Genomic DNA, 13,395 nt, shown 5'->3' with positions numbered 1-13,395 from the left:
AAAGGATTATGTTTCTTTAAACGTGATCTCTGCTAGGACCACCACACTCCAGGTCAAGCCCTACTCCCAAGAGTAGCTGAGCAACACAAATTGAACTCCAAGGTTTTAAAAGCAAGCATAAAAAAACCTGAAATTGGTTGGGCGGGGAGGTAAGGGTGGAGGCAATAGGTCTGGGGAGGAGTTTGGGGGCATAGAAGTTGATCAAAATATGCTGTGTGAAGTTCTCAATAAAAATACCTTTTAAATGTATTGCTATTTATTATGTGTGGACCACAGTATCTATGTGAAGGTCAGAGGGCAGCTTGTAGGAGTTGGTTCTCTCCTACCATTTGGGTCCCTGGGATTGAACTTCAGGTCTTCTTGGTGGCAAGCCACCTTGATCTGAGGAGCCATCTTGTTAGCCCTGGGTTAGTTTCAAAAGTAGATTGCAAGACTCCAGTGTGGGTCTACTGAATTCAGATAATCCAGAACATGAAAGCAGGGGAATTTCTCCTATTCCTTCCTTTTCCCTCTCCCGTCCGTCCTCTCCCACTCTGGCATAGCTCAGTTCTGATACACAAGCATTTCTTTAGAGCACTGAGCCCAAGGCAACCTCTGCTTGTTTTCAGACTCATCTAGAGATCCTTGGTCCATGGAGTTCATTCCAGAGCCTCCGTTGGATGCCTGAAATTGTGACTATTACCTAACTCTTATTTTTTCCCAAACCTATGCCTATGGTAATTAATTTACAAATTAAATGGCTATTAATTTACAAGGTAAATTAATTGATAATTTATAAAGTAAAAGGTCAACAGTAATAGCTGTTATAGTTAACAGCTGATAATAAGCTAAAGCAATTGCTTCAGTGTCTTGTAATAAAGTTGTGACTGGGTCTCTGCAAAACATTGATATTTTTGGGCTTGGACCACAGGTAACAAGCCATGGAGCTACAATAATGCTGTAGAGAGATGGACGAAAAGATGGAGAATAAAGCTCATGAGTGGGTGTACATTATGATTTGGGTGTTGGATGGTCATCCTGGAAACATGTTCCTCTCCCATGACAAACAATTCAGGAGATGTGAGACAGCCCGCCTTTCCTATACTGCTGAACCAAAGGAGCATTTTTCTCCTTTGAGTTCTGGATTCTATAAAGACCAATCCTGCCTTAATATTATTTCTTTAAATGGTCAGGTTGTACTGTGGATATTAGATGACAGCTTTCTTAAAGAGTTAACTTAGTAAATTATTTTAAAAGATTTTTGTTTTATATGTATGAATGTTTGCCTGTATGTATTTATGTGCACCATGAGTGTACAGTACCTGGGGAGGCCAGAAGAGGGCGCTGTATCCCCTGCCCCAAGTTACAGATGGCTGTGACCATGGGGTTGTGAACATAGGATGCTGGAAATTGAGCTCAGGTCATCTTAATCCCTGAGCCATCTTTTCAATCCCTATTTTTTGAGACAGTCTTCTCTGTGTAGCCCTGGCTATCCTAGAACTCTATAGACCAGGCTGGCTTCAAACTCAGAGCTCCACCTGCCTCTGCCTCCCCATTGCTAAGATTAAAAGTGTGTGCCACCACCACCCTGCTCCTTGTAAGATTTGTATTATTTATTAATGTATGTTTTTAAGGTGGTAGATTTGATCATGACATTTAATACAGTACCTCAGTGTACTTTGCTCCTATTCAGTCCTTCACACCTTGTCTTACCTCCTTCGCCTCATCAAATAGTTCATCTTTTTTTTCTTTTTAGAGATCTATTTATTTATTATGTATAGTGTTCCTTCTCCATGCCAGAAGAGGGCTCCATATCTCATTACAGATGGTTGTGAGCCACCATGTGCTTGCTGGGAAGTGAACTCAGAACCTCCGGAAGAGCAGTCAGTGCTCTTAACCTCTGAGCCACCTCTCCAGCCCTCAGTTCATCTTTTCCACATGTGAATCTAGAGCCGTAAATGGGAAAACCTATTTGTCTTTCTCCACATCACCCTCTCGTGCTTTCCAGCACCATTAACAGCCACTATGCCAACTCTTCTATTTTCAATGAGAATTTCTGAGTATATTCCCCCATTCCCTCAACTTCTGTATCTCTCCAACCTCAGCACCATATTTAATGGCCTCTTCAGACAGACACCTTGGAGATGGCTGCATTTACTCATGATCTCTTTTTGACACTGGGCTAGTTAGCAATTGAGTCTCTCAAAACACTCCACTCAGAGTTGGTTTCTGTTCAACCAAGCAGCTCCTAATGTGTAGGGGGCAGGAACGCTGGCTCAGCAGTTAGAACTGGCTGCTCTTCCAGAGAGACCTGGGTTCAATTTCCATCACCCACACGGTAGCTCCAAACTGTAACTCCAATTCTGTGGATCCAACACCCTCACACAGAGATATATTCAGGCAAAACACCAATTCACATAAAATAGAAATAAATTTTAAGAAATAAAGATGAGAGTTGTGATTTAAAAAAAAAATCATCCTATCTCGTCTCAACAATGGGTAGTCACTGTAGGCTGTCCAGGTGAGGACAGGTGGGGTAGTGTGGATGCATTTCTGCCCATCAGCAGTGTTGGGATTAAACACAGGGCCTTGTACCCTGTAGGCAAGTGCCCTGCCACTGAACACACCCCATCCCTGCTGACGTGGTTTTCATAAGCTCTTCACATTATCAGTTCATTGTGCATTTCTTGTTTTGGATATGAGCATGCACACACTGGTGATGACGTTGCTTCTTAGTGTCTAGTCCGTCTGCATAGGCTGCTGTTGTAGAGTGACCACAGCGTCCAGTCCGCCTGCATAGTCTGCTGTTGTAGAGTGACCACAGCGTCCAGTCCGTCTGCATCTGCTGCTGCTGTAGAATGACCACAGCGTCCAGTCCGTCTGCATAGGCTGCTGTTGTAGAGTGACCACAGTGTCCAGTCCGTCTACATAGGCTGCTGCTGTAGAATGACCAGTGTCCAGTCCATCTGCATAGGCTGCTGTTGTAGAATGACCACAGTCTGTCCAAATGCCCCTGAGAATTCTCTTCCTCATCTGTCATGTGTGGGAAATGAAGATATATTTTACAGGGTTACTAAGAATATAATACCTTGATAGAGAATGGACTTTGTAAACCATAAGTGCTTTTGTTTCCCCCTAGCACTTGGGAGACAGAGGCAGGTGGATCTCCGTGAGTTTGAGGCCAGCCTGGCTGGTCTACAAAACAAGTTCCAGGACAGCCAGGACTGTTACACAGAGAAACCCTGTCTTGAAAAAAACCAAAAAAGTGCTTTTTTTCCCCCCTCAGATTATAGAAAACATGATTGCATCTTTGTCATTACCCATAACTTTGAAATACGATAAAGGAGCGGGATAAATGAAGAGGTGTTGGAGAGGTGGGAGAGAAGGAAAAGCGAAGAGGTTGGTTTTATTTTTGTTTTGGGGTTTTCATTGTTGGTTTTGTTATGTTTTTGTTTGCTTTGTTTTGTTTTCTTTTGTGGGGATGCACTACAGGGGTGAGGGGAGGATATAGGGAAACTGGGAGGTAAGCAGAATTGGGATGCATGATGTGAAACTCCCAAAGAATCAATAAAGAAGTTTAAAAAAAACCTGTTAAAGGGGCTGGGGAGGCAGCTCAGTCAGTCAAAGTTCTTGTCCTGCAGACAGAAAGCCGTGAGTTCAGTCTCTCAGAACTTATCATGAAAGCCAGCTTGGCAGTGTGACTTGGAATCCCAGCTCTGGGAAGTTGGAGACTCACTGGCCAGCCAGCCCTGGCTCCTTGGAGAACAACAGACCAGACCCAGGACCAAAGAAACACACCCTGACTCTGAAACCAGTGCCAAAGAGACCCACTTTGTCCCTAGAATCAGAGCCAGTGAAAGAAATAAGCCCTGGTCTTAAGATTAGAATCAAAAGGCTAAAAAGAACCAGTGAAAGAAACATTATTTGACCCTGTGATCAGAGCCATTTCTGCCCCTGACCAACTAACTGATCAAATGACCAACTGAACTAACCAATCCCTCTTCTCCCTGGAAAAACTCCGTCCCTAAGAAGCCTCTCTGCCTGTTCAATAGCAGGCTGCCTTTTACTTCCCTGACAGAGGCAGCCACTCTCCTGGACTACTCCCTCCCAAAAAAACTCTCTCTCAATAGAGTCTTGGGTGAAGATTTTCATTCACCTGCAGGCTTCCTAAGAAGGGCTAAGCAAGGCTGAGCAGAGAAGTAAGAACATTTCGCCTGAGCCAGAGGAGATTGCTACATTTCTGTAGGTGCTAACCCCTTTATTAGAGTGTTAACAGAAGAAGTAACATCCCTCTGCCGAAGAAGTAACATCTCTGGTGGAAGAAGAAGCTGACAGCTCTGGTAGCATGTTCCCTCAGGGGAAGAGAGCAGAGCTCAGCTGGAGTTGCTCTCCAGGAGAGGAGCAGGATTGCTATATCCTGCCGGGAGCCCATCCCCCACCGCACCCCAGCTTCAGGTAGCCTGACTTCCCCATAAGTCAGGACACCTTCCCTCCAGGACTGTGTTGTCCTATTGCAGCTCAAGCCTCCAGAGCTGTCCTATTGTGGCTCCAGGTAGCCCAGCTTCCAGATAAGTCAGGACACCTTTCCTCCAGGGCTGAGCTGTCCTGTTGTGGCTCTACCCCTCCAGAGCTGTCCAGTCACCGCTCTAAGTATAGCCTGGCTTCCTGATAAGTCAGGATATCTTGGCAACTACACAGCTGTAATGCATTTCATGAAGAAGAAGAAAAGAAGAAGAAGAAGAAGAAGAAGAAGAAGAAGAAGAAGAAGAAGAAGAAGAAGAAGAAGAAGAAGAAGAAGAAGGAAAGAAAAGAAAGAAACCAGAGTGGCAGCTATCCTGTGGCCTCCACAGGCACAAACAAATGTACACACACCTGCACGCACAGTAAAGAAAAGAAAAATGGAAGGTATTGAATAACCCATGGGAAGAGGGACAAGCAACTTGAAAGGTACACAGCCCAACTTTTTTTTTTTCAGTCTGTTTGCAGGGTTAGCTTAGTAACTGTGGGAGTGCTTACTTCATAAGCCATTAAAGTTGTAACTTTAAACAGTTCTTACAAATAAAAGGAAAGAAGCTGTAGTCATTAGATTTAGTTCTGCAACATCTACTGAGCATGTAACAAGCAAAGACTGTCCTGTCCTCAAGAAGACCGGTGTGTGTGGGGGGAGGCAAATAGAATCTTGTAGTGATGAGCTGCGGGCTGCGTTCCCGCCCAGCTCCCGGCCACCTGGCTAGCTTATGCCCCAAAATAACAACACACAAACTGTATTCATTTAAACACTGCTTGGCCCATTAGTTTCAGCCTCTTATTATCTAATTCTCACATCTTGCTTAACCCATTTCTTATAATCTGTGTAGCACCACAAGTGGTGTCTTAACGGGAAAGATTCAGCATGTCTGACCTGGCGGCTGGCTCCATTGCGTCTGTCCCAGAGAGAAGAGAGGCATGGTGATTGCCCAAGGCATCTTGCCTCACTCCCAGCATCCTGTTCTGTCTACTCTACCCACCTATGTTCTAACCTATCAGGCTAAGCAGTTTCTTTATTAATTAACCAATGAAATCATCAGATAGATAGAAGACACACCTATACACGGTGAGCTGACTGCTCAATTTTAAAATTTAAGACAGTTTTATTTATAATCTGAATTCATACTCCCTCCCCCATTACATATAAAAACATCGTCAAGATTGTCACCGAATAAAATATTAGGAGAAGTGAAAACTATTTGTTTTAAAAAGTGCTTCTCTTCAAGGATTTTTGCACCCATCAGTGGAGCCTTGATAGGTCAAGTATAGGAAGTGTTATAAACGCCTGAAACATTATTTTCATATCAGTGACTAGTCAGCATAAAAATTCTTCATTAAGTCTTCAAAATCCCTGAGCAGTCAGAAGCCCATAGTGCAGACAGACAGACCGAGGTTGGGACTCCTTGGTTTCCACCTGAGAGACTGGAGCCTGTCAGTGAGGTTATTGCTTCAAGTCTTATTGCGGTTTCCCCAGGTCTCTTTTACTCTCCACTTTGTGTGTCTGGTCCATGGAGAAGCGAGGAGGGCTCTGCGGCCTGTTCTTGTCTGTATTGAAGAACACAGGGTGATGGGCGGTCCCAGAAGTAGCGGAGCCGGGCGCTGCCTCACAGCTCGCTTGGTTCAGGAGAAAGGACCTTGAGACACAGATTGCTACTGTGGGGTGTATGTTCTTCCAGAGTTGTGCATAGGACGTGCGTGTGCATTACTGCCGACTGTCATCACTCTGACGTGTGCTCACTGGGCTCTTCTGGGGCAAAGAGTGTGTAGCTTCCCTCTTCCCAGCCAATGTACTTGACACCCCTACAAAATCAAATGAGCATTTGGAAGGGGTTAAAAAACATAAGTAACCAGGATTTTCTCGCTTCCACACATACACAGCTTGTGTGACAGGCATATCTCGGCATTTTAAACCTCACTGACTCATTATTTATAGCATTTTTAAATTAATAAAATAAACGAATTCTCTCTCCTACGCCTCCAAGATACTATTCTTTTATGTATGTATGTATGTATGCATGTATGCATGTATACAGTGTTCTGCCTGCATGTATGCCTGCAGTCCAGAAAAGGGCACCAGATCTCATTATGGATGGTTGTGAGTCACCATGTGGTTGCTGGGAATTGAACTCAGGACCTCTGGAAGATCAGCCAGTGATCTTAACTACTGAGCCATCTTTCCAGCTCCCAAGATACTCTTCTTAAGAGTACCCATAAACTGACTTCCGTACATCTGTGACCTAAGGCCACCCCACCCCCCAGTTATCAATGGCCAATGACATTGTCTCATTCTAAGTTCTCAAATTATTAACAGGTGTGTTCCTGACCAACAGTTCTTTAGAAAAGCATCCTCCAAGGCCAAATGTCAAGAATCTGTGTTGTTTGGCATATACTGTTAGAAGATTCATTTAACCGTATGTCTTATGATAAAATCATGAGGTACCTACCATAAGCTGATGACTGGGAGGATGAGGAGGCCAGCAGACAGCAGAAAAATGAAGCCAGGGTACCAGGCAACCGTTGCTGAATAAATACCGTTGTAAGCAGAGGTCGCAGTGACGCCACTAAGTGTTTCTAAGAAAGCTATGCAAGCAAACAACGCACCTGTTTGGGGCAGGGGTATGGAGGGAGAAAAAAAAGGAAAAGGCTGAATTACAGAACAATAGTCAAAAGTGAACCACGAGAATTTATTTGTTGAAAACAGCCACAGAGCTGGTTCATGGTGGCACGTGCCTTTAATTCCAGCAGAGACAGAGGCAGACAGATCTCTGAGTTCAAGGCCAGCCTGGCCTACAGAACAAGTTCCAGGACAGCCAAGAAACCCTGCCTTGAATGCCTCTGCTCAAAAAAAGAAAAAAACAAAAAAAAACAAGCAAAAAGGAAGGAAGGAAGGAAGGAAGGAAGGAAGGAAGGAAGGAAGGAAGGAAGGAAAGGAGAAATAACCACAGGACATGACATATGATCCTTGAGTGATCCATCTTCTCACATCCTTGAGAAGGGGCGGGGGATGCAATTCAGATGGCCCAGCACTTGTCTAGCATGCAAGAAGCCCCGGGGTCCCCTCCCCAGCACAGCACAAACCAGTATGGTGGCACAAACTTTTAATCCCAACACTCAGGAGGTGAAGGCAGGAGAATCAGAATTCAAGTCATTCTTAGCTTGAGAACCTGCCTCAAACAACAACAACAACAACAGCCTGAGAAGTAACTGATCCATTTTGCAGATGAAGGGTCTGAGGCACGGTGCTCCCCATGGACTTGATGGGAGAGACAGTGAACACCCCAATAGCTGAGCACTGACATCTGCGGGGAAACTGACAAAGGTACCTCCAGCTGACTCATTAGGAAACTGCAGTGTCTCCTTCTCCCACAGCCTTGAGGCCAGTCACCCTTTAGACAGAAATCTAGCTACAGATAGAAAATAATACGTGGGCATTGATGTGTCTCCTTCTGACTGGGCTACAGCTCTATCGATCCCATACACACGGCTGTTCTGCTTGCCCTGATGTCCTCGGGGCCCAGTTGTCCTGGTGCATGACAGCCATTTAGCAAGCATTTGTCAAAGGAATGAATAAAGGTTTAACTCAGGACTCTATACCCATCCATCACCCAGTAGCATGTACTGCCTTCATGATTTATGGTGATGCAAGGAGCCAATTTAACTGACTTTCCTACTTGCTTAGTTACACCATATTATTTGCGTTTCTTGCTATACCCAGAAATAGTGCTACAGTACAAAAAAAACCAGACTATACTCTACTGGTGCATAGGGGGATCCATCCATTCTCTGAGATAAATAGGTTGGGGCGGACACCATCTGTCTCACACAATGTGCTGTTATGGAATAGCGTAGCTTGTTGCTCGACTTCCCTGGGCAATCCAGTGTGTTAAGTACTTGTAGAGAGATAAGCTGGATTAAATGCACCCGAATGAGTGCACTTTCTAGACTTTGAAAACACATCGAGCAGCTCAAAACACCTGTTTTATTGTGTCCCCATTTACACTCACCATGAGTTTGTGAGTGGCACCAGGACAAGACAGGAAGCACAGGGAATTTCAGAAACATCAACAACATGCTACCTTCTCTCCCTTCTAGTTACTCAAGCAAGTGCTCTCCCGTTGAGCTATGCCCAAGTCTCTGAACCATCAGAGTTCAGCTTGCAGGGAGTGAGTGGCGCCTGGTGGCCTCTGTGGTGTGCCCCTTCTCCCATGATTACTTTAATGTGCATCATATTCGCATCGTTTAGAAAAAAATAAAGAATGGGAATATACTGAGATATGACAGTTTCGCCACTGTCTAAGGCACTTCTGAGTTCAGAGGTAGGAACAAGATAATTATGATTTCTAGATTTATTTTATGGGTTTGGCCTGCAAGTTATGTATGTGCACCATGTGCATACCTGGTACCCATGGAAGCCAGAAGAGGGCACTGGATCTCTGGCACTGGCGTTACAGATGATTGAGAGCCACCATGTGAATGCTGAGAACAGAAGCCAGGTCCTCTACGAGAGCAGCCAGTGCCCTTAGCCACTGAGCCACCTCTTGGCTACTTTATCTACATTATTTTTCTTTTATTGCTATTCTGTTGGTGTTCCGTCAAAGAAACCACTGCTGAAACCAAGGGCAAAGGTCTGGTTCTCCACGGCACCTGTTCAGAGTTTTCTCCTCCTAAGTGCTCTCTAGATAACCATTATGGCCGTCTGTGAATGGCTTTGAGAAGACACAGCTTCAGTTTGCGAGTGGCCAGGAACCAATAATAATATTTTTAAACTGATTGAAGTACAGTTTTCCTCAGCGTTGACAGAACTGGACAAATCCAAACGTGCTATTAGGAACGGTTCATACATACTCACGCAGGAACATCCGTGCAAGGCTAAGATAGGAGACAGGTGAGTACCTAAGTTTGATGATGTCACAGGCTACTAAGGGAGGCCGGCACCACATGCCAGTAACTCACGGTTGTTCTTATCTACGCCCTGGGTGGTGATTCTCTGCCTGCACTCCCGAAACTCTTGTCTCCCCTGCTCCCATCTGTATTTGGGGACTTCCTCACTGCCCACCTTGCTGAAGCACTTGGTCAAAGGAACAGAGCAGAGCTAGGTCAGGATGTCTCCTTTCTGCCTGTCTGACTGGGTCACCTGCCTGGCTGTCTCCACACAGCCCATTCCTCTGTATTACCTTCCATGGAATTTCCTTGGCTTTGTGTTTCCAACTTGGCCTCAGGTTCAGGCCCAGAATGGCACCAAAGGTCACTATCACCCACGCATGGATGCCCTCTGTGTCTGCCGGATTCACCCTTGAAGGATCTGCCTTCCACCCACCAAACCTATAGGTAGGCGCCAAACGCATGCAGACATTTTTTGTCATTGTTCCCTAGACAACACAGCAAAATGACTATTCACAAAATTATGTCAACTTAGGTATTGGGGGTCATCTAGAGATGGGAAAAGCCTGGTGGGGTTATATGTAAATTATATACAAATACTATCCAGCTTAAAACTGTTTTAATTATTTTCATGAATTTTTTTTTGGTTAGTGTGTAAAATAATGAGTCTGACTGACAATTTACACATGTGCCACTGTAGCATGTCAAAATGTTGGTGTCTGTGAGGGGCTCTGGGACCTTCCCTGTCAGACATAAAGGGACGGCAGTATTTAGATGTTACTAACTAAGGGCTAGGGATGAGTGTGATGTGTCTTTATACTGTGGAAGACCAGATGGAAACACGGAGTCCCCAGGCTTTTTAAGAGTTCCTTCTAGAAACCGGGCAATGGTGAGAGAGCTGTCCCCAGCCTGCAACCCACCCCACTGGATTCTCCTTGCTGTATGACTCAGAAAGGCCCATTCACACCTGGGTGTAGACTCCCGGGCACTGTACAACTCCAAGGTCATGGCAGAGCTGCCTATGAAGCCGTCCACTGGACCCTCCTTTGATGGAGAGGAAGAACATAGGGCTGGGCATGGTCCACTGAAGAAGATCATCCAGGCACTCAGTTGCCATGAACCAGAGTGCCCTAGTAGCCAGAGTGCAGCTAGGAGTTTAGGAGTGCGGGTTCACAGTGAGGAGAGCTCTTGACTCCAAGACCCCCTTTCTTCTGACCCTCTCAATCAGGGCCCCCAAACAGGGCCCCCTCTGCCAAAGTGCTAAGCTTCTCCTTCAAAGGAGAGCCCGGCAGAAAGGGGTGGTAGGCGGCTCAGAAGCTGCCGGCATCGATCGTACAGGCTGAAGTTGGGGAACATCTGTTCTAGCCCTTCGCGCGAACTCACCTTGTTCAGTGGAGTGGACCACCTTCGACAGCATGGACCTCAGGACAGAGAACGGCATCATGGTGAAAAAGAACGGTATCCTGACTGTGAGATGAACAGACGACCAGATCAATAGTTAAATCAGGCTAAGTCGGGGTGCTCACTCGCCTAAACAGCTCTTCCCATGAGCAGCCTGACGCACAGCCGCTGAAGATCCAGCTGCCCGCAGCTGTGCCTAGTAAACTAGCAGACTACTGATGGGCAGCTTGTTTTACTCTAGAATTCTGGTTTGGGTTCTACAAATAATACAAATGTTTTGATCCATGTGTATTTGGTCTGCCTGATTTGGTCTAGATGAGACCTATTTGTCTATTTTTCTAATGCTGTAACAACTTATTTAATTTATTTAGTAACTTTTGGCTACTAATTAGCTTCTATTCCCCCCCACTTTTTTTGAGACAGGGTTTCTCTGTCTAACAGCCCTGGCTCTCCTGGAACTCACTCTGTAGACCAGGCTGGCCTTGAACTCACAGAGATTCACCTGCCTCTGTCTCCTGAGTGTTGGAATTAAAGGTGTGTACTACTACTGCCCAGCAGCTTTTACCCATTTAAAAATATTTATTATTTTCATTTATATTAGTATGTGTGTGTACATGTGTGTGTGTTGTGCTCCATGTATATGTCAATGGTGGCCAGAAGAGGGCTCTAGATCCCCTGAACCTGAAGTTAAGGTAGTTGTGAGCCAAGAAACTGAACTCTGATCCTCGGGCTGGACCTGCTCTTAACCGCTGAGCCACCATTCCAACTCCTTTTATATGGTTTTTGTTCTTTAGACTTTACATTCTTGGGGGCTCTTATTCCCTTACTGTAAGGATTCTTTTATAGGTAAATTGCCTCTTTATTGTTTTGTTGGTTCATTTTTTTGGCTGGAAACTTCATGAACACAATTGTCTCTGTTCTTAAATTGTGAGATATACACATACACACACACACACACACACACACACACACATATATATGTGGTATATATATCATGATATACACAAATGATAAATATATGTTTAATGTATATATTAAAATATCACGTGCATGTATCATATATACATATACATATATACACATATACATACATATGCATATACATATACACATACATACATACATACATACATACACACACATAAATATAAACCCTGGCTCACCTGGAACTTCCTTTGTATAGCAGGTTGGCCTCAAACTCACAGATGCCCCTGCCTCTGCCTCGCAAATGCTGGGATTAAAGGTGTGCACCATCACCACCAGTTTTAAGTTATCTTTTTTTTCTTGTTTTTGGTTTTTCGAGACAGGGTTTCTCTGTGTATCAGCCCTAGCTGTCTTGGAACTCACGCTGTAAACCAAGCTGGTCTCAAATTTACAAAGATCTGCCTGCCTCTGCCTCCCGAGTGCTGGGATTAAAGGCGTGCGCCACCACCGCCCAGCAAGTTATGCTCCTTAATAGAAATCATATTTCATCATATCATAAAATAATGACATTTGCTCTCGCAAATACTGTATTTACAGTTTCCAGAGTATTTGCACGTGTTGACTTAATGTGGTCTTGTGAAGCGGGGATGTGGTTTCTCCTGTCTGAGAGGCACTATGCAGAGTGCCTTCTCGTTCTCCAAGACCTGTAATAAACCTTCTGAATGAAGCTTTCTTGTGCCCATCGCACAGGAAAGAATAAAGGGTGCAGAAGAACAAACTCGCTAAGGTCTCACAGCAATATAGGAGGTAGTCGAGCCTAACTCGGACTCGTCAAACCGTTTCTCCAGCAAGCGGCAATGACTAACACCTCCATGGTAGGAGCAGCTGCCTTGGACCAAGAGTCCACATCGCAGCTCCATCGCCTGTCCCAACGCAGCAGTCTAAGGAACACACACTTCAGTGAAAGCTATGCTCGAGAACTGACTCGCACCAAGGACGTATTTTTGGCAAATAGGCAGATTTGGAAAATCATGATGATCCCATGTATTCGTTATATTTTAGGAAATCTGGCGTTTTAATTATTGGTTTCTGGCAAGCTGGCCATTTGCTTTAAACTGAACGGGTTCATAGGGAGCTCTGTGTCAAGTGTGATCCCCTTCGCCCACTTCCTACAGAAACCAGACACATGTGTAACTCACCTAGAAGCATCGTGAGCGTGGTCCTGGCGAAGGCAGCCAGCGTCATTCCCAGCATGGTGGTAAGAATGCCAATGAAGGCAATGTGAATATCCTCCAAACAATAAGAAAAAAGCCAAATGCCTAGGAAGCTGATCAAAAAGGAGACACTGCCCAAAGCCGTACCATAGCCTATGTACACCTCATCCCAGCAGAGCGGAGAGCCCAGCTCATAAAGTGTAAAAATTGGGGAAATGCCGATTATCACAAAAAAATAAATGACAATGGTAAAAATCAGCAGACAGAGCAGAGACTGCCGCTTCCCGGAGCCATTTTTAAAAAGCAGGTAAGTCCGGTAAAATAGGTCCTTGAGGCTTTCGCTACAGGACATAGTGACCATCTGAGATGAGGACTCCTTTATGGGGTCACTGAGGAAAAACGAAATGTAGGTCAGGTTGACTATAAGAACTGCGGCGATAATGAAATAGGACCACACAAAACCCAGTTC

The 13,395-nt window shown here is 44.9% G+C and overlaps 1 protein-coding gene across 5 annotated transcripts in view; it reads right to left on the bottom strand.

Annotated features, from left to right (window-relative positions):
* Positions 1 to 5,585: 5,585 nt before the first annotated feature.
* Slc46a3 (solute carrier family 46 member 3) overlaps positions 5,586 to 13,395 on the bottom strand; it is a 14,916-nt gene continuing 7,106 nt past the window's right edge. For all 5 annotated transcript variants that reach the window (XM_038345655.2, XM_038345656.2, XM_038345657.2 and 2 more), the window contains 4 exons: positions 12,912 to 13,395; positions 10,771 to 10,854; positions 6,951 to 7,107; positions 5,586 to 6,306 (listed from right to left, as the gene is read on the bottom strand). The exon at positions 12,912 to 13,395 is cut by the window's right edge and continues 387 nt beyond it. In XM_038345655.2, coding sequence (XP_038201583.1) covers positions 6,225 to 6,306; positions 6,951 to 7,107; positions 10,771 to 10,854; positions 12,912 to 13,395 — 807 coding nt within the window. In that variant the 3' untranslated portion in view covers positions 5,586 to 6,224. The remainder of the gene's footprint in view (positions 6,307 to 6,950; positions 7,108 to 10,770; positions 10,855 to 12,911) is intronic.

This window comes from Arvicola amphibius, chromosome 10 (genome assembly GCF_903992535.2).
Source record: "Arvicola amphibius chromosome 10, mArvAmp1.2, whole genome shotgun sequence".
Lineage (NCBI taxonomy): Eukaryota > Metazoa > Chordata > Mammalia > Rodentia > Cricetidae > Arvicola > Arvicola amphibius.
The sequence above is the reverse complement of the archived record's forward strand: the minus strand, read 5'-3'. Positions and strand labels throughout refer to the sequence as shown.